The 21,260-nt window shown below is 37.6% G+C and overlaps 4 protein-coding genes across 14 annotated transcripts in view; 2 read left to right on the top strand and 2 right to left on the bottom strand.

Annotated features, from left to right (window-relative positions):
* Nucleotides 1–21,260, bottom strand: part of LOC127524567 (uncharacterized) — a 121,992-nt gene that overhangs the window by 10,197 nt on the left and 90,535 nt on the right. The gene's annotated exons all lie outside the window — the stretch shown is intronic.
* The window catches only part of fbxo9 (F-box protein 9), a 165,845-nt gene that overhangs the window by 60,764 nt on the left and 83,821 nt on the right, over nucleotides 1–21,260 (top strand). The gene's annotated exons all lie outside the window — the stretch shown is intronic.
* On the top strand, nucleotides 4,464–5,737 carry LOC127524576 (heat shock protein 30-like). Its single transcript, XM_051916216.1, has one exon. It carries the CDS (start codon nucleotides 4,541–4,543, stop codon nucleotides 5,105–5,107), a length of 567 nt encoding a protein of 188 aa, XP_051772176.1. The 5' UTR covers nucleotides 4,464–4,540; the 3' UTR covers nucleotides 5,108–5,737.
* The window catches only part of LOC127524571 (uncharacterized), a 92,229-nt gene continuing 78,852 nt past the window's right edge, over nucleotides 7,884–21,260 (bottom strand). For 2 of the 8 annotated variants that reach the window (XR_007933093.1, XR_007933088.1), the window contains exon 6: nucleotides 7,884–9,567. The gene's annotated coding sequence lies outside the window, so the exon portion shown is untranslated. Of the gene's footprint in view, nucleotides 9,568–9,751; nucleotides 9,818–10,733; nucleotides 11,363–21,260 lie in introns of all 8 variants that reach the window. The other 6 variants (XR_007933094.1, XR_007933087.1, XR_007933092.1 and 3 more) reach the window with 6 other exon arrangements.

Raw genomic sequence — 21,260 nt, 5'->3', positions numbered from 1 at the left:
ACAGAATGCGAGGAGAGAGCAACACACACGTATACATATTTACGAATTTTCATGATACCACGTTGCAGAGAGAGAGACGCCAGGAATACAGGTGCTGGTCATATAATTAGAATATCGTGAAAAAGTTCATTTTTTTATTGTAAATTATTTTAAAAAATGAAACTTTCATATATTCTAGATTCCCTACATGTAAAGTAAAACATTTCAAAAGTTTTTTTTTTTAATTTGTTGATTAGAGCGTACAGCTAATGAAAGTCCAAAATCCAGTATCTCAAAATATTAGAATATTTACATTTGAGTTTCATTAAATGACCATCCCTACAGTATAAATTCCGGGTATCTTTTGTTCTTTGAAACCACACTAATGGGGAAGACTGCTGACTTGGCAATGGTCCAGGAGACAATCATTGACACCCTCCACAAAGAGAGTAAGTCACAGAAGGTCATTACTGAATGGGGTGGCTGTTTACAGAGTGATGTATCAAAGCATATTAGATGCAAAGTTGACTGGAAGGAAGAAATTGGGTAGGCAAAGGTGCACAAGCAACAGGGATGACCGCAAGCTTGAGAATACTGTCAAGTAAAGCCGATTCAAACACTTGGGAGAGCTTCACAATGAGTAGAACGAAGCCGGAGTCAGCGCATCAAGAGTCACCACACTCAGACATCTTCAGGAAAAGGACTACCAAGCCACTTCTGAACCAGAGACAACGTCAGAAGCATCTTACCTGGGCTAAGGAGAAAAAGAACTGGACAGTGAACAGTGGTCGAAAGTCCTCTTTTCAGATAAAAGTAAATTTTGCATTTCATGTTGAAATCATGGTCCCAGAGTCTGAAGGAAGACTGGAAAGGCACAGAATCCAAGCTGCTTGAAGTCTAGTGTGAAGTTTCTGAAGTCAGTAATGATTTGGGGGGGCCGTGACGTCTGCTGGTGTTGGTCCATTGTGTTTTATCAAGTGCAAAGTCAATGCAGCCATCTTCCAGGAGATTTTGGAGCACTTTATGCTTCCATCTGCTGACAAGCTTTATGGAGATGCTGATTTCCTTTTCCAGCAGGACTTTAGCACCTGCCCACAGTGCAAAAACCACTTCCAAGTGGTTTGCTGACCATGATATTACTGTGCTTTATTGGCCAGCCAATATGCCTGACCTGAATCTATGGGATATTTTCAAGAGAAAGATGAGAAACAGTCGATCCAACAATATACAGATGATCCGAAGGCTCAATAGTGCCTCAGTAGTGCCACAGGCTGATCACTTCCATGCCACACTTCACTGATGCAGTAATTTGTGCTAGGAGCAAGTCATTTGCTGTAATATGTGCTGCCGACCAAGTATTGAGTGCACAAAAGAACATACTTTAAAATACTTGAACTTTACTGTTTTGCAAATCCATTTTTTGATTGATCTTAGGAAATATTCTAATATTTTGAAATACTGGATTTTGGACTTTCATGAGCTGTACGCTCTAATCATCAAAATTAAAAAAAAAAAACTTTTGAAATGTTTTACTTTACATGTAGGGAATCTAGAATATATGAAAGTTTCATTTTTAAAAATAATTTATAATAAAAAAATGAACTTTTTGATGATATTCTAATTATATGACCAGCACCTGTATATTATGTCCTCATCTTTTTCAATCATGCAGGGACAACAACAGTAACTACAAACCTAGCAGTTCAAGGAACACTCCACTTTTTTTGAAAATAGGCTCATTTTCCAACTCCCCTAGAGTTAAACAGTTGAGTTTTACCATTTTCGAATCCATTCAGCCGATCTCCGGGTCTGGCGGTACCACTTTTAGCATAGCTTAGCATAGTTCATTGATTCTGATTAGACCGTTAGCATCTCGCTCGAAAATGACCAAAGAGTTTCGATATTTTTCCTATTTAAAACTTGACTCTTCTGTAGTTAAATCATGTACTAAGACCGACGGAAAATGAAAAGTTGCGATTTTCTAGGCCGATATGGCTAGGAACTATACTCTCATTCAGGCGTAATAATCAAGGATCTTTGCTGTCGTACCATGGGTGCAGCAGGCGCAATGATATTACGCAGCGCCTCTCACAAATGTCTCAATGGTTGCAAGGCACTCACCCTGTGCAAGCAGGGGGTCACAGGCGCTGCGTAATATCAAAAAATAATATTCTCAACAGCTTAGAAGCACAGTGACCTGATGATTCTGTAATGTTTTTTAGTTACTACAGCATTACTGTAGTAAAACCTAAAACCATGTTTTACTATGTTTATACATGTGAAGACGAGCGGGAGTATACAATACTAGATTAAAAAAAATTATCTAGAGAGCAAATACATGCATATTAACATCGTAAACATTAACCATATTGTGTGACCATATATAATGTGATTAAATGTTAATAAATTAAGTGTATCAGCAGATAGCCATCATAAATCAAATAAGAAATTTCTTAGAAATATATTTTACCTAGCTGACGAGGATCACTGGCTTTGTGTCAAACTCAAATGCAGTTACGCCGGGTTTTTGACCATCGAATGTGTGCAAAATAAAAATGTGTCTATAAAAGATGTAATACTAATATGCACAGGCTATTTATGGCTATTTGTAGGGTATTGGCTATGACTAACTTAAATGGCAAATGCTAGCCCCCTCCCTCTCTCTCCGCCTCCGGTCCGGTCTCCGGCCTCAAATGCACAAAATATGAGCCTTTATAAACATACTAGTGTTTCTTCCGTAAAGACAACATTGTACTTATTCAAACAACAAGATATTTATTTACCGTTGCAAGATGTTCAGCTGCTCTGCTGGGGAACTTCAGTTCGCTGCACTGAGGGGGCGGAGTTAAGAGGTTTGACTGACAGTTTGAGCGGATCCTAAAAGATTTTGTCACAAGCTCTTTTTAATACCTTTAATTGGCTAAATATATTTGTAAATCGACAGACAGACGTAAAGGAAATCTTTTGTCAAACCGTTCCAGACATTGTGAGAAAAGAGCTGATGCTGTAATGTATATTATGAAAAAAATTTTTGACCTTGGATGCATGTAAACCTATTGTAGGAGACTCCAAAACAAAATTAGAAACATTTAAAATAACATAATTGTGGCACTTTAAGAGCTCCAACCCACTTTCATTCACCAAATTAAAATGATCAGATCTTTTTAGTTTTCATAGTGTCTCAGTCCACATTACATTGACACTGGTGTTTTTAAGAAGTCAAACAATTTAAATATAATCAATAATAATAATAATAATAATAATAATATCCAAGTATTATTAGTAGTATCCTCAAGACAGTAATATATTACTATTGTAAAAAAATTGCACTGTAAAATAAATGTAAATCACTTGCAGGAGTTTAACCCTCAAGCTTTTATTCTGATGGAAATCTTCAGTTTCTGTGAAAACAGGTTTACAAATGCATCTCATTACAAATCTATGTGTAATCATCTGTCCACAGAAATGTTAGAAATTATGTGACTGTGAAAATAAAGCAGCTGCTCACTCGAACAGTGAGTGCTTCGCTTTGAAACAGTGCAACAGACTAAATACTTTCATTTAACTTTAAAGGGGTTGATTATGGTTTCACTTTTTTAACTTTAGTTAGTGTGTAATGTTGCTGTTTGAGCATAAACAACATCTGCAAAGTTACGACGCTCAAAGTTCAATGCAAAGGGAGATATTTTCTTTTACAGAAATCTGTTTAAGGACTACAACAAACGGCTGGTAGGAACTACAACAAGCTTCTTCCCAGGTTGGTGACATCACTAACCCTAAAATTTACATAAACCCCGCCCCCGAGAACACACAACAAAGGAGGCCATGTTGGGCTGCTTTAGAGAAGAGGAAGAGTTGTTGTAGAAGAGTGTTGTTGACATGCCGTCAGCTATAATAAATGATCTGTGGGGTATTTTGAGCTGAAACTTCACAGACACATTCTGGGGACAACAGAGACTTACATTACATCTTGTAAAAGGGGTATTATAGGTCCCCTCGAAGTCAAATTGAAATCAAAAACACTTTTTTTTTTCTTATTACACAACACTGGTCTTAAATTGATGAAAGAAGGTCTCTGCGGTCTTTCATCAAAGTGTTTCCAGTTTGGCTGATATCACCAAAGTCCTCTCCTCTAAACACTCTACCACATTCTGGTATGGATCCCTTTTATTCCTGCCAGATAAAATCAATATTTTTCAGCTGGAGCCCCTTAAAGCTGATATCTTTTAAAATAATATACTGAACTTATAAGTAACACTTATAAGTAATTCTGTATTTATCTGTAAACTGGGTAAAAGTAAATAAAGTAAAAGTAAATAAATAAATTCAGCTTAATCGATGTCCAATCCTCATCTAAAATAAGAGTGTGACAGGTGTGGCGTCATCAGTCCTCTCTTCTGCCCCCCACTGGACGAATCCGGAACTACCTGGAAAGTTCATGAACTTGCTGGTGCTGAAGATCACGCGGTATAAAGCCGAGCGACTCGCAGCACTCGAGTCAAATCTAAACGCCTCACGAGTGGACGACACCAGAGAGACTCGAGAACACAAAACCCTGAACATGTTGAGCCTGCATGGATTCCAGCCTTCCTTCAGCTCACTGATGGGAACCGAGTGGCCAGTGCGCAGTCTCTGGCCGGAGATCACAGCTCTTCACAGACACGCAGAAGTGCTGCAGGAGGCGAGGAGCAGCCTGGAGAAACTGCAGCACGAGATCTTTGAGGAGATGCAGCAGGAGGAGATCTATCCAGTCTCCTGCGCAGTGGAGAAAGACGGAAGCCGCTTTGCTTTGACGCTGGACACTCGCGACTTTTCCCCGGAGGAGCTGTCAGTCAGGCAGGTGGGCAGGAAGCTGCAGGTCTGCGGAAAGACCCAGAAGAAGCAGGAGGATCCCGGGAAAGGCTCGTACTCGTGCAGAATCCAGGAGTTCAGACGGGTGTTTGACCTGCCTGAAGGAGTGAATCCTGAGGGATTGTCCTGCTCCATGGCTGATGATGGAAAGCTCTACATACAGGCGCCAGTGAATCAGAGATCTGAAGACGCTGAGAGGAAGATTTCCACTGACTGTGAAGCTGTGAAGACAGTCGAGACACAACATGAAGCCACGACTGATCAGAAGACCGAGTAAAACCCTGATCAACTCTGATGGACTGCCTTAAATGATGTTTCGTTTTGATATAAATCCTGTATAGTTGTACAGTTTAGGTAAAATATCACATTTATATCTGTAAAGTTTGAGTAAAACTTTTTTAAACTTGTTGTATAGTAGTTTGTTTAACATAGCTATACAGTGCAATACTTTTCCTCACATTTGCTATGAAAAATATTTGTAACATTTTGCACAAGCTCCATTTGTTAACTTGAACAAGAACAAAAATGTTGAACTTCTAAAGCATTTATTAATCTTGTATGTTATATATTATGTAGGCCTGTATGTATGTAATATATTGAAATCAAAAATTTTATCTGATAATATAATTTAATGCACCTGAGCTAACATGAGCTAACAATAAACAGATTAAGCACTGTATAGCTCTGTATTATTAAACACTGTTTTGTAACAAATGTTTTGCTCACTGTTATTTTATTATTAGTTATGCATTTACTTACGTTTAATGGGAGTTTATTGTAAAGTGTTACTGAAATATCATGTGCAGAAACCAAATGTAATGAATCAATGCTAAGAACTTGTACTGAAACTCATCTTAAAGGAATGGTGCACATAAAAATTAAAATGAATGTATTTTTTGAAAGTTCAGTGGTTTGTGTTGTTCTCTTCTACAGCCCTTAAAGGATTAGTTCACTTTCAAATGAAAATTGTCCCAAGATTTACTCAACCTCAAGCCATCCTAGGTGTAGCTATATGACTTTCTTCTTTCTGATGAACACAATCTGAGACATATTAATTAATATCCTGACTAGTGCTGTAAATTGATTAAAATATGTGATAATTTCACAGTTAATCTCTAAATTGAAACAACATAAAGAAACAACATGAAGACAGTATATTTACCTCCATCACATCCATAACTCGGTGCTGGGTGATGAAACATGCTTTAACTTGCTATTATCCACCATATCCTCAGAGTTCAGTTCATGCACACTCACCTTAGCTGATGGGACAAGGCTCCACACTATCCCCTCAAATTCCACCAATATTCCCTTTATAGGCTACGTCATTGAGAGAATATTGGTGGAATACGAGGGGGTGGTGTGGAGCTGGCTCACGCACCTGGTCAGACGTGGTTGGTTCAGGCGTTGGTTCTGGCTCGTGTATCATGCCAGGCTCAGGCTCTTTGTCTGTGGTATATAGCATTCTTTCGCTGTATTGCAAGTGCTGGTATTTCCTTCAACAAGCACAAACGTTGTATTTGTTTAAAATTAAACAAGAGAAACAAATGGTGCCAACGACCGCTCAAACACTGAAATATGATTCTTTTGGTGCATGGGCACAAAAAGTTTAACAAAAAAGCACAAAAGCCTGCACACATCTTGCTTATGAACATGTATCCAAAACACTTTGTCTTTGGACTGTGCACTTTTTTAGTACACAATGAGCAATTTGTTTTTTTATCGCCTCTGATTGAAGGACGTTTTCTCAAAGGACATGGTGTGCGGGCTTCTGTGCTTTTCTTTACTTTGTTTAAAATTAAAGCAATACTGCATGTTACAAAGATTTTATGTGGTTTTGTTGATGCCAAGAGACAAAAATCACTGTAAAGTACAGGTTTGAGTATGTTTAATATTAGATTATATATTTAAAAAAAAAAAAAATGTAATATGAATAATGAGTAATAATAAAATGTTTAGAAATTCAATGACATTCATCTGAACTAATTTTGATCTTGTTTGTCCAACAAAAGAAAACAAACAACATTATAATACATCATGACAGCACAATGCCATAAAGCAGATCTTTACACTTCTTAAAAAGATTAACATAGAGGTTACATAAGAATCATGCAGGAGTATACATAATCTATTTACACTTTTCATCACCAGCAATTTATCATACAAGAGCCCCCAATACTCACTGTACTGCAATGACACTTTTTAACTTTTTCAAGGGAAAGATAGTACTCAAGTTATACAGAAGTGAAACGCAGAAAAGTACAGAAAAATGAGAATTTTTATCTAAATATTTCAACTAAATAACATCAGTTAATGCAGATTTGGCCGGCTTGGCCAGGTGGTCTACCTCCTCATTGCTCGCCACATGAGCCAGCACTCATACAGAATGATTATTCCTAATTGGCGTAATATAATTGATCAGGGGGATTTTGTATAAAATGTCTTGCTGTTGCTGATGTAGATTAGCCACCAAAACAAATCTGAAAAAATCATTCAAACCCAAACACAAGAAAAGCTGTCAGATTTAAATGAAGTTGTAAATTAGATAAATTTAAACAACTTGTAAAAGTTTTTTTTTTTTTTGTCTTTTTTTACAGTATCATATCCAAATGGACAAATGAACAATGTAAGATCTTTTAACATTTGATAAGGACAGATGTTTTATACATATTCATAAATGAAAGTTAAAGGAACACTCCACTTTTTTTGAAAATAGGCTCATTTTCCAACTCCCCTAGAGTTAAACAGTTGAATCTGATTAGACCGTTAGCATCTCGTTCAAAAATGACCAAAGAGTTTCAATATTTTTCCTATTTAAAACTTGACTCTTCTGTAGTTAAATCATGTACTAAGACCGACGGAAAATGAAAAGTTGTGATTTTCTAGGCCGATATGGCTAGGAACTATACTCTCATTCAGGCGTAATAATCAAGGATCTTTGCTGTCGTACCATGGGTGCAGCAGCCGCAATGATATTACGCAGGAATGACAGTACAGTTCCTAGCCATATCAGCCTAGAAAATCACAACTTTTCATTTTCCGTCGGTCTTAGTACACGATGTAACTACAGAAGAGTCAAGTTTTAAATAGGAAAAATATCGAAACTCTTTGGTCATTTTTGTGCGAGATGCTAACGGTCTAATCAGATTCAATGAACTATGCTAAGCTATGCTAAAAGTGGTACCGCCAGACCCGGAGATCGGCTGAATGGATTCGAAAACGGTAAAACTCAACTGTTTAACTATAGGGGAGTTGGAAAATGAGCCTATTTTCAAAAAAAGTGGGGTGTTCCTTTAAAGCTGCAGTCCGTAAGTTTTGCCTCTTTGTCGCCATCTCTGTTTGAAACCTGCAATTGCAGTGATTTGTGGAATTATCTTTACGTGGGTAGTGCTTCGGCACGGCTCCTCAGCGCGGATGAATCTAATGTTTTGAGGTGCAGCTGCAGCTAAATTATTATTGTTTTACTTTGTTCTCGAATTGTTAATGCTAAAAACATTAACACTGCGTGACTACGTGTATTTAGTGTGTATTATCGTTATCCATAACTGTATGGATTAAGCGAAAACATGTGCTACTGTAACCTTATTACCCAGTGAACCATTTAAATATCTTACCTGTCCAGCAAGGAAGATTAAAGTCTTTTACTTTTTTTACCACAGTTGTTGATGATGATTGTCGTTTTGAACTTTCTGGATTACAAGCCACCATCTCAAGTTTAAATACATTGCAGCTGCTGCAAGAAGAGGCTACAACTGATGCACCACCAGCAGCATCCACACATGCGACATAGCCAACTAGCCAGGACTCCTTCTTTCTGTTTACAGACATGACGTATTGATGCAAAGACAAATGTCAGCAAACTCGTATTTCCCGCAAATTCCTACCAGTATCAGATTATAAAACATTATTACAAGCTTACCGTTGTGAATCAGGTTAAGGTAAGGAAATAGTTTTGAACACTGGCTGGTTATGTACTGTACTTGCTCAATAATTGATTTTGGATCATTTTTAACCAAAAAAAGTTACGGACAGCAGCTTTAAAAACAACAGACAACAATTTAACTGAAACAAATAGAAATTAACACAATAAAAAAATCTCTCAAATAAAACAAAAATCATAAACAGGAAAAGAATCTTTGGAAGAGAACATGAATGGAACATACAAACCTGAACTCTATTATTTACATCTTTCTGCAGCTTGCAAAGGATCTTTCTCTTTTTATGGGTCGTTTATAAAAATTAAAAATAAAACAATCAGTACAAAAATAGTCCAAATAACTTGCTGCATTTCAAGTGCTCTGATGGCATATTTTGTATGAGGAAGAGAGTGAAATTTTATCTGTTATTCACTGAAAATCTTTCCGCTGATCCCCTCATGAAGTCAGGTCTCATTCAAAAAGATACATCCAAACTTTGGTCACAAGACAAACAAAAGCTGATGTCATTTGATGGCACTGACATCAGAGCGGTTTTGTATCCTATGTCTTTACGAGAATTGTATCCTCAGTTGCGCATTCAATGTTGATCATCTGAATGTTTGTTGGACTTGCCCTGTCTTTCGTGACTGTCTTTGTCTCTGCTAGGTTGCCACTTTAAAAATCTTGCTGCCTCATCTGCGCTTTTAGCGTTGCTCATCGAACTTGCCACATCTTTCTTCTTTGGCTTTGCTAAGGCTTCCCAACTCACCCAAATGATTGCTATGATGCAGAAGATAATAGCCAGAATATAACCTATAATCTTGAAAAAAGAAAGAAAGATAAAAATAGCATAAACTGCTAGTCGTACAAGTTAGTCATCTTTTTTTTCTTTAACCCTCTACAGCACAGTGTTGCCCTCGGGCAATGGAAAGTTTTCTTAAGCCCTATGTTTAGTAAATTTTTCTTTAAATGATTACAACCAATTAGAAAGTTCAAGAAAGTACCAAAGAACAGTCCAGTAAGGTGTGGGAGTCACCATCAAGCACCATTTAAAGGCGGGACGTCCTGTTCTGACACATGGTCACAGGAACACATGGTGTGAGAAGAAGGTAAGATAATTTGCTTTAGTAATCTTATTTAAAATGACATGAAATGTACATAAAAAATATGTGTGTGCGTGTGAAGGTGTAGAGAAGCCTTTTGTCAGGTTTTATGAAGTTTTTTTATTTTGAATGTTCAGAAATTCAGTTTTTCTTTTCGTTGCCTCAGAACAATGTTGTGCGATAAGGGGTACTTTTTGAGGATGTTTTGGACAATACCTCAGATTGGCCATAATGTGTTATATGAAGGGAAGATGCAGGCTTCCTGTGTGCGCAGGAGTGATGTGAAAAAAACTGTAACATACACCTCTATTTCACAGCAGAGAAGAACTGCTTTGTTTTGTACGGAGTGAAATCTTATTACATGAAGTACATTATATGGCATGACACACTACATGATACAGACCTATGCATGTATCAAATTCAGTGAAAAAAAAATTTTATCAATAAAATGTTCCCAAATGAACCAAAAAATGATGTGGAATTTTTTTTTTCATGTGCCATCAACATGTGTGCAGTAGAGAGTTAAGTCTGTTCATAAGTTTTTTAAATGAGTTACATAAAAATGTAGATTGGTCTAATCTGATACCGAAAAGTAAGACTGATTAGTTGGTCAAACTAGTTCTTAAGACTTAAATTAAAGTTGCACTGATAAAAGTGTGATGATTTTTTTAGATACTTTAGAAACTTTGCTCATTGTCTAGAAATGGATGATTACCTTCATGGAAATGCAATAAAAACATTCTAAACATTAAACATACTCCATTTGTTTGTAGCTTTCTTTAAGAAATTCAGAAAAAAGTATGTAGAGCAATAAAAACAGGATAATGCAGTCTTAACTTTTCACATATAAAGGACAATTGGATAAAAATCCTGTGATGCTTACCTTTGATGTAAATATCAACTCCCGTGTTTTTTCGTAATATTCAGTCTCATATTCTTCTGGGCTTAATTCAGTGGGTTTGCACCAATTCAAACAATTTGGATGCAGTTCATTATCACAGGCATAGCGTCCAGTCCAGTTTGTTAATCCACATGCAAAATAATCACCATCAATGAAACATATACAGATCCACACAATACCTGGAATACAACAAACTACAAAAACTTTTTCTAGAGATGTTTCACTGTTGTCCTGTCCTTGAGATGTTTCTTTGGTGTCTTTTCCTTGAGATGTTTCAGTGTTGTTTTGTTTTTTACATCTACATTTATATTGACAAGGCCTTAACAATACGAACATTATAACGAAAGCAAAGAGAGCTGGAACAATGAAGATGAAAGCTGATATAGCTTTGTTCCGGTCAGCTTTGCATGGGCATGAAAATTTTACATCCACAATTGCCTGCAAACCCACTAACAAAAAGCTAATTGGAAATGAGGTCACAATACTCATTTTGGTCAGCTGTCTGCCAAACATATTTAAAAGCGGAAAAGAAGGCATCTTCTGAGGTCTGTACTGCACGGTATGTTAATCTGATGACCTTTTTGGTTTCTCCGGTTTGGAATGTATTTGGTCTGGTCCACAAGATTCACATAAAAGAGAAAGAGTTAATAAAATATTGGTCAGATCCCTGTAATGAATCTTCAAATATCAGCCAACTTAGGAGGGGACAAGTTCAGTATTTTTTTTTTTTTTTTTTTCCACCTGAAGTCTGAGTCAAGTCCTAAGCTGGAGTCCAAGTCAAGTCTGAAGTTTGTAACCCTGGAGTCTGAGTTAAGTGTCAAGTCTTTTGTCACGAGTCAAGTCTCAAGTCAGTAAACATCAGTGGCAGCTCATCATGAGAGGCAAGAGAGGCACAGTCTACACAAAATTTTAAAGTGGAAAATGGGAGGAGGACGATTAATATTAAAAAAAAATTCCTAGTTTTTGATTTCATTTTATGCCTAAGAATTTACATTTCTTGTCTGTAATTTCACTATTGTAACATCATGAAATATTACTGAGTCTAAACCACTGCTGCTCTTCTCCGAATGTGCCAAATTTGCCATTTGGAAAACAGGAAAGACTTTGCCTTTTTTGGTTAAAAGTACTTAGTACTTTCTGCTGTTCAGTGTTGAGAAAAAAGGAGGGCTATCCTCCCTTGATATAACAACCGATCATCACAGAGACTTATGTGATATTAGTTTGAACTGCTGTTTTGCAAGTTTGAAGAGTAGAGATATTGTAGAGATACTATTAGATCACCAACAAATTTACCAAGATACCACTCTACAAATTAAAAATGAAGGAGGACACCATACTTAAAGCTAGGGTATCACATCCTGATACCAATCAATAAAAGAAGTGGTCTAAATATGAAAAAATATTCATATAGTTTAGGACCAGAAAAAGTATGTTCAATCCAAATGCAATGATACAATGTCCTACCTGCTTGTCAACATGTATTTTCATACACTGCGCACCCTGCGGTGCAGATATCATCAAGTTCCATTATGCAGAGTTTTACCAAAGTCCCTTTAAGATAAGTCATTTCAGTCGGCGGCCATATTTGAAATGCCCAAGTGCAGCTCCTATCTTTTTGAATGGGGAAACATCAAATTCTCCAAAACTGTTCACTAAGCTTATGATTAAATTTCATTTTGAAAAACACCAATTAAATCTGACAACAACAATTTCTTAAAGCTTGTTTCTTATGTTCAAATATTGTTTAAAAAAGCTTGTTTTTTATGCTAAACCAGCCAATGTGCATGCACAGTCATGAGCGCGAGTCTGAGAACGCTGCCTGTTTCTATAGCAACCGGAGCTTCTTACGGCAGCTGCAGTTACACGATGACTTTACTAATCAACGATTGGCTCATTCACTTAGAAGGCGGGGCTTCTTGGCCATATTGGGTGTTGCACTTTCTCCTATACATAATTAATAGGAGTGCACCGTCTTCCTAAATAAAAAGTCTTTGGTTGTACAGTTGCTATGCAGAGTTGTATAGTCACAGAGTGCCACTCCTGAATTACACATGAATTACACATTACACACCATGTTGTAACCATAATTACGAGACGGCAACCCATGACGTTTTTCTCTGAGCTGTTCAGACTCAGATGTATGTGTTTCTCTGGCATCAACATCAACGCCTAAATGAATCTGCAGCAGTCAGGTGGTGCATGTCAGAGCTCTTTAAATTGTTTATGTTATGTTTGAGACAAGGTAATTTAAAGCAGTCTCTCATGATACTTTTCACGCTTTTCATGATTTAATACTGGTCAATGACCCAGTGTATCTCTCTTGAGCAGAAGACAGAACACTCAGTGTCCGAATTCACTCACTTGTTTTTTTATTCAGTCCCTCAAGTGGTCTATATCAGTGGACTAATGTAGGGAATAGAAAACAGGGGGTATAGGGGGTGATTTTGAACACAGCCAGAATGCTGGCTTTTTATGAGAGCTGCCAGTAAGCAAGAATAATTCACGATGCGGTACTGTGAGCTGCTGGATAATGCTGAATTGCTGACACTGTGAGAGATAAAGTAAAGAGATAAAGTAAAAAAATCTTCCTCAATAGTTAAAGGATTAGTTCACTTTGAAATGAAAATTAGCCCAAGCTTTACTCACCCTTAAGCCATCCTAGGTGTATATGACTTTCTTCTTTCTGATGAACATAATCAAAGAAATATTAATAAATATCCTGACGCATCCAAACTTTATAATGGTAGTGAATGGTTGTCACTAGCAGGGCCGCGTTATCCTAATGGGCAACATGGGCTGCAGCCCAGGGCCCCGAACACTGTGGGGCCCCCGAGAAAATTCTCTTTTGCATTTTAAAATGCATCGCTGTTACACCCGAATCAAGAGTCACAGGTGCAGCGGACACGCACGCATGAATTGGCAGTGGCTATTACGGGCTTAACCCCAAAGTATACTCCCCGTCCACGTGCAGCCCAATTTTTGTGATGGCACGGACAGTGTGTGTACTGTACAACAGCCCATGCAAGAGTGAATTGAGTGCTTGAAAACAAAAGTCCACTAGATAGTGCGCAGTGCACACGCCCAACGCGTCTTTCCGCAGCCAAATACTTTCAAAGGCTCGCCTACATATGTTCATAAAAATGAAGTATAATAGAAATAATGTTGTCAATAACTAGGCTATAGCCTATTTATGTTAAATGTACTAAAAATCATTAAGAAGCTGAATAAATGGACAAAAGGGTCCATGCCGTGTCTTAGCCATGATCTATTGTATTTGACCGTCATTTTTAAAGTGGGTTTCTTATGCATGCAGTAATGTAAGTAGTACAGAGTTTCAAATGAGTCATGTTGGTTTTGTGAAAAAAATTTCTGCACGTTTTAAGATACTGCACAAGATGTGAATAAATGTAACTCGGACACTCGCTGGGGTGGATACTTTTTATTCAACGAAATAAACTGCACATAAAACGTGATGGAAACACATTTAAAGAAACTAATAGTAAATGTATTAGGAATAAAATGTGCATTAAAAAAGTCTGTGACAGAATAATTAATCAACTAGAATAATCTTCGGACACATCGCATCTGAAATGATGCTATGATCATTCTGAAATTCCAAAGCCAGAGTCGAATCAGTTAAATTTAATCTTGGACTTATTGAAAATGCTTTTTTTTTTTTTTTTTTTTTACATTTTTCAAATAGGGGAAGGGGAAGGGGGGCCCCTTTGCGTTCTTTGGCCCAGGGCCCCGCAAAGGCTTAACGCGGCACTGGTCACTAATATGAGCTGAAGAAAGTGCTTCCATCCACAATCATCCATTATATATATGTGCTCCACACGGCTCCGGAGGGTTAATAAAGGCCTTCTGAAGAGAAATGATGCGTTTGTGCAAAAAAAAAAATCCATATGTTATGAAGTTATGAAGTCAAATATTGAGCTTCCGCCAGACCCCCTTTCGTATTCAAGTTACAAAGAAAGTGTAAACTGGCGTCGCGTCAGTTAGACTTTTCCCATACGTTGAATAGGGAAGGCATAGGATGTAGCATAAGCTTTGTGAACTGCAAGAGTTTTACACTTTCTTCGTAACATCAATACAAAAGGTGGTCTGGCGGAAGCTCAATATTTGACTTCATAACTTCTTTAAATTTGGATATTTTTTTACTTCAGAAGGCCTTTATTTACCCCCCGGAGCTGTGTGGAGCACATATTTATGATGGATAGATGTGGATGGATGCACTTTCTTCAGCTCATACTAGTGACCCCCATTCACTGCCATTATAAAGCTCGGATGCGTCAGGATATTTATTAATATTTCTCTGATTGTTTTCATCAGAAAGAAGAGAGTCATATACACCTAGGATGGCTTGAGGGTGAGTAAAGCTTGGGCTAATTTTCATTTGAAAGTGAACTAATCCTTTAAGGTTAAGATTTAAGTCCTTTCTGATGAGTCCGAGTGAAGTCTGAGGTCAATTAAAATGTGACTCAAGTCTGAATCACTAACTTAAGTGCATCCCATCTCTGCATGGCCACAAGTTTTATTTTGAAGGAAACAACTTTTTTTTCTACAGGCATTTTATTTTTACATTCTCATATTTCATTAAAACTATAGATTAACCGTAGTGAACTGAACCTGCCCCCTCCAGGGCACCATAGCAAACATCATTTCAGAATTTTTAACATTAGCAATTTGAACAACATGGAAAATGTTTTTTAGAACAAAACAACACAAACAAACAAAAATATAAGGTGAATAATGTTTCTTACAGTATTTCTCAATAGATTTGACACATTTTCCCAAACTCAAATAACTGCTTTCAAAACAATTAACAAAGAGGTCTGATTACTTTATCATTGTCTTAAACAGATTGTAAGTTTTCATTCATTTCATACAAATTACAAACCATGTGCATAATTTTCTCAAAACATTGTGTACAACAGTGGTTCCCAAACTGGGGACAGAGGGGGTACGCGAACAAAATGCCGAATTTTGCCGTTCATTTAATTCTTCCCTACCTTAAAATAGCATTAAAACCGATCATGTATTTCTAACAGGCGCAATGCCGTAACTATATGACATCCAATCAAAATACCACTTTTTTCTTGCGGTGAAATCTAAAAGCGTCCATTTCCACATAAGCAGTGTGCATATTGGTGCATATACAGGTGCTGGTCATATAATTAGAATATCATCAAAAAGTTAATTTATTTCACCAATTCCATTCAAAAAGTGAAACTTGTATATTATATTCATTCATTACACACAGACTGATATATTTCAAATGTTTATTTCTTTTCATTTTGATGATTATAACTGACAACTAAGGAAAATCCCAAATTCAGTATCTCAGAAAATTAGAATATTGTGAAAAGGTTCAATATTGAAGACACCTAATGCCACACTCTAATCAGCTAGTTAACTCAAAACACCTGCAAAGGCCTTTAAATGGTCTCTCAGTCTAGTTCTGTAGGCTACACAATCATGGGGAAGACTGCTGACTTGACAGTTGTCCAAAAGACGACCATTGACACCTTGCACAAGGAGGGCAAGACACAAAAGTTCATTGCAAAAGAGGCTGGCTGTTCACAGAGCTCTGTGTCCAAGCACATTAATAGAGAGGCGAAGGGAAGGAAAAGATGTGGTAGAAAAAAGTGTACAAGCAATAGGGATAACCGCACCCTGGAAAGGATTGTGAAACAAAACCCATTCAAAAATGTGGGGGAGATTCACAAAGAGTGGACTGCAGCTGGAGTCAGTGCTTCAAGAACCACTACGCACAGACGTATGCAAGACATGGGTTTCAGCTGTCGCATTCCTTGTGTCAAGCCACTCTTGAACAACAGACAAGCGTCTCGCCCGGGCTAAAGACAAAAAGGACTGGACTGCTGCTGAGTGGTCCAAAGTTATGTTCTCTGATGAAAGTAAATTTTGCATTTCCTTTGGAAATCAGGGTCCCAGAGTCTGGAGGAAGAGAGGAGAGGCACACAATCCACGTTGCTTGAGGTCCAGTGTAAAGTTTCCACAGTCAGTGATGGTTTGGGATGCCATGTCATCTGCTGGTGTTGGTCCACTGTGTTTTCTGAGGTCCAAGGTCAACGCAGTCGTATACCAGGAAGTTTTAGAGCACTTCATGCTTCCTGCTGCTGACCAACTTTATGGAGATGCAGATTTCATTTTCCAACAGGACTTGGCACCTGCACACAGTGCCAAAGCTACCAGTACCTGGTTTAAGGACCATGGTATCCCTGTTCTTAATTGGCCAGCAAACTTGCCTGACCTTAACCCCATAGAAAATCTATGGGGTATTGTGAAGAGGAAGATGCGATATGCCAGACCCAACAATGCAGAAGAGCTGAAGGCCACTATCAGAGCAACCTGGGCTCTTATAACACCTGAGCAGTGCCACAGACTGATCAACTCCATGCCACGCCGCATTGCAGCAGTAATTCAGGCAAAAGGAGCCCCAACTAAGTATTGAGTGCTGTACATGCTCATACTTTTCATGTTCATACTTTTTAGTTGGCCAAGATTTCTAAAAATCCTTTCTTTGTATTGGTCTTAAGTAATATTCTAATTTTCTGAGATACTAAATTTGGGATTTTCCTAGTTGTCAGTTATAATCATCAAAATTAAAAGAAATAAACATTTGAAATATATCAGTCTGTGTGTAATGAATGAATATAATATACAAGTTTCACTTTTTGAATAGAATTAGTGAAATAAATCAACTTTTTGATGATATTCTAATTATATGACCAGCACCTGTAGGTTGCGTGCAGTGTCTGCTGTCTCAGCAAATCGCGCTACATTACTGCCGTTCTCGACAATGTATACCTGCAGATTTAACACTTACTAGCATGAAGAACAAATAGTCTGGCACAAAAGGTGCATAAAGATCAATTTAAGATTCAAACTCTTGATACAAAACATAGCCTACCTTTTGTGAGTTCTTGTTTTTAATGTTGATAATATTATACGAGCAAGAATGCAAATCCAAATATCCACACTACGGTTCAACAAACAAAAGGGTAATATTAAGTGATGTTCTTCCCAGTATTGTCAGTATTTGCTATATTTTGCAACGAAAGCAACAGCAGAATTACAACACAGCGGTGTTTCGAGACCGAATCTGCGGCTTTAAACAAATCGTTCGTGAAAGTCATTGATTGATTCATTGATTCATTCATAAATACAGCCACTTGCTTCATTGAACGAATGACTCGATGACTCATGCATTGATTAAGACAGTGATTTACCGCCATCTACTGGCGGTTTTAGTATTTAAAATAATCACTTTTCACGTTTTTAGCATTGCATATTTCTCTATTGAACATTTTTATTAATGTTGTAAAAGTATTCATAAAAGATTAAAAAAAAAAAAAAATGCACTAGAAAGTAAATTTAGGGGGCAAATATTGTCCCTTAATGGAAAATTCACGATCTAAGTGGAAGAGAGGGGGTATGCAGAAGGATGGTAAATGCCTCAGGGAAAAGTTTGGGAACCACTGGTGTACAAAATTCTCAACATTCTCAAAATGTTCCCAACAGTTCACACAGCCAACCAAAACTTTACAATTTTTTTTTCAGTTGCTAGCAAGCACCATTCTGAGAAATTAAATAATAAGAACTATCTGACTTTGAGAAGTAGATGTCTGTATTAACATACTATGTTTAGCCTTTCATCCAGACCGTGCTTACTTGCCTGGTTGATCTTCGGCTGCATCTAATTCTGAGGAATTAAATGATAAATACTATCTCACTTGAGAAGTTAGATGTCTGTTAATATAAAATGTTCAGCCTTTCATCCAGGCTGTGTTAACTTGTCTGGTTGATCTTCAGCTGTATTTAATTCTGAGGAATTAAATGATAAATGCACTTTCGTACAGACAACACATTGGTGGTCGCCTATATAAATCATCAGGGGGGCTGCTGTCACGCCAACTTTGCGAAGTGGCACACCAGATCCTCCTGTGGGCCTAAGAAAAGCTGCTCTCCCCGTAGAGCAACTTATATTCCTGGTTGCCAAAAACAGGGAGCAGATGTCCTGCTGAGGCAGGGGCTGAGGCTCGAGGAATGGAGACTACCCCCCGAGGTGGTGGAGCTCCTATGGGAGTAGTCGAGCAGAGGTGGATCTGTTTGCATCTTGAGAGACGACTCACTGTCCACTGTGGTACTCCTTCTCGCATCCAGCCCCCATGGTACAGACAAGGTTTCATCTGTATGCAATTACCACCGATTGCTCTACTCCAAGGAGTTTAATAGCCCCATTCTGGCCAAGCAAAGTTTGTTCTCGGCCTCATGTCCCTTCTCGGCTGGTTTTCCTTGGGAGATTCCGGTCAGGAGGGACCCTCTCTTTCAGGCAGAGGTCTCAATACTTCTCTCTCACCTGAAGCTATGAAAACGGTGGGCTTGGCCTCTGATGGGGCCCAGCTCATAGATTCAGGTCTTTCAAATGAGGTTGTTGAGGCCATAGATCATTCCAGAGCTCCCTTCACGAGGAAACAATATTCCTTGAAGTGTAGAGTATTCACTTCATGGTGCAGAAATCGCCTGCTGGACCCAGTTGACTGCCCACTTGGTACAGTCCTAAGTTCCTGCAGGAGCGGTTCTCTGCAGGGTTGGCCCCCTCCACCTTTTGTGGCTGCTTACCACATTCCTTTGGGTGGTGTGTCATTGGGGAGAGACCCTTTGGTATCTGATTTCCTCCTTGGTGTGTCGGACCAGGATAGGACTGGGGCACTTGTAAGTATGGAGGCGTGGGTATAAACATTCCCACAGCATCAAAGGAACGTCTCAGGTTATGCATGTAACCATGGTTCCCTGAGAACGGAACGAGACACTGTGTCGCTTTGCCATACTTCCTGCATACCTGTGACCGACTTGCTTCGGCCTATCAGAAGCTAACATTGTTTGGTCTCAGGGTGCTTTGTACCCTCCTGGTCATGACGTCACCCGCCTATGATGTTCTGTCATGCCATTGGAATGATTTCATCACGCAGAGGCGTTCCCACAGTGTCGAAGACGCAGCATCTCTTTCCCTTCTCATGTAACCATAACCTGAGACATTTCCAATTCACCTGTCCTTTATGTTTTTGGATTGTGGTTTAAACCCAGAGGAAACTGGAGAGAACATACAAACTCCACACAGAAAGGCCTCCTGTCACGGCTGTGACTCCAATACTGCACATATGTCATTATACTAGACATGTTTTTGATGTTTTTTTTTTTTAATTATTGGTTGTTGTTGTTGTTGTTGTTTTGTAATTATTTCTTTAGGATTTTGTTGTTGTTGTTGTTTTGTAATTATTATTTCTTTAGATTTTGTTGTTGTTGTTTCAACTTTTTATTATTTTGCATGTAGATTACAGTACTATATGTAAAAATATACAAAAAACAATTTGCTGCATTTCTCATTCATTCTTTATGCTGTAATACAGCCAGTAAAAATTTAAAAGATCTTATTCTTATCATATAATGCATATTTATGTGAAAAAGAAATCATTCAAACTTTAAAAATAAAAGTTCAAGATATATGTAATGCTTGTGGTTAGTGTTTTTTTAGGTCAGTGTGTTATGAATGAAATGCATGTTTTTTGAATGATAATTGTTGCCAGTTATATGGTGGAAAGAGTTTATTTTGAGACATGAATGAAGTGTTTTGTTGGTCAGAGTGATTTTTGGAGATGAGATTAACTGTTCTGTAAAGATTCATCTTGGTAATGAAGACTGTATGAAGAGTTTTGTGGCTTCAGTATTGAATAATGCTTGTTAGCAACTGAAAAATAAAAGTAATATATCAGGAAGAAACATTTGTAGCTTTTTTGTTGATTTTACAGAAATCATGAATTCATGCATTCACATTTTTTTTCTATCTCCCATAATGCACGATAAGAATATATTTTTTGATGTAGATAAAATTCTCTGGCCAGTTGAATATTAGAGACATGATCAGTAAAGTTCATTGATTGCAGTACTGTACAACAGAAAACATTTTCTGCATGTTTGTGTATGTAATTTTTTGGGATGGGGGAAAACGTATATAACAAAACCCCTCATTGAAGAACTTTATGATAAATGTGTATTTTCATTGGTGTATTTGTGTGTTTATAGCCACAAACAACACCTGCAGTTTTGATAATAGCATTTACTTTTAATAAATGCATACTAAAATAAATTGCTGTGCTTCATTATGCAGTGAATATTGAAATATGTTTTGTCAACATAAGAGTGTTTAGTTTTCTGTGTTAATTGTTGAGTAACTACATTCATTTAAAGAAAAGAGTCAAATCTATTGAGAAAAAACGGCACTGCTAAAAATTATTTTTAAACTCAAATTATGCAGTGGTGACCATGCTGTTTTACGTACCCTTGTTGTACTTACCCTTGTCTTTTTGTCTCTTCTAAAGTATTGGGAAATTATTTCTTTTTGCTACTCCAGCAACAGAAAGGAGGTGACAGGAAGTGATTTTCACCATACAGAAAGTCCTTTAGCAAAATCCTTGAGATGACAGT

The sequence above is a fragment of the Ctenopharyngodon idella genome, chromosome 13 (assembly GCF_019924925.1).
Source record: "Ctenopharyngodon idella isolate HZGC_01 chromosome 13, HZGC01, whole genome shotgun sequence".
In the NCBI taxonomy this organism is placed as follows: domain Eukaryota; kingdom Metazoa; phylum Chordata; class Actinopteri; order Cypriniformes; family Xenocyprididae; genus Ctenopharyngodon; species Ctenopharyngodon idella.
This window is presented reverse-complemented; position numbering and strand designations above follow the sequence as displayed.

What these genes read in the sequence shown, in the direction of transcription:
- LOC127524576 (XM_051916216.1), top strand. Translation starts at nt 4,541, where the DNA reads ATGTTGAGCCTGCATGGATTCCAGCCTTCCTTCAGCTCACTGATGGGA.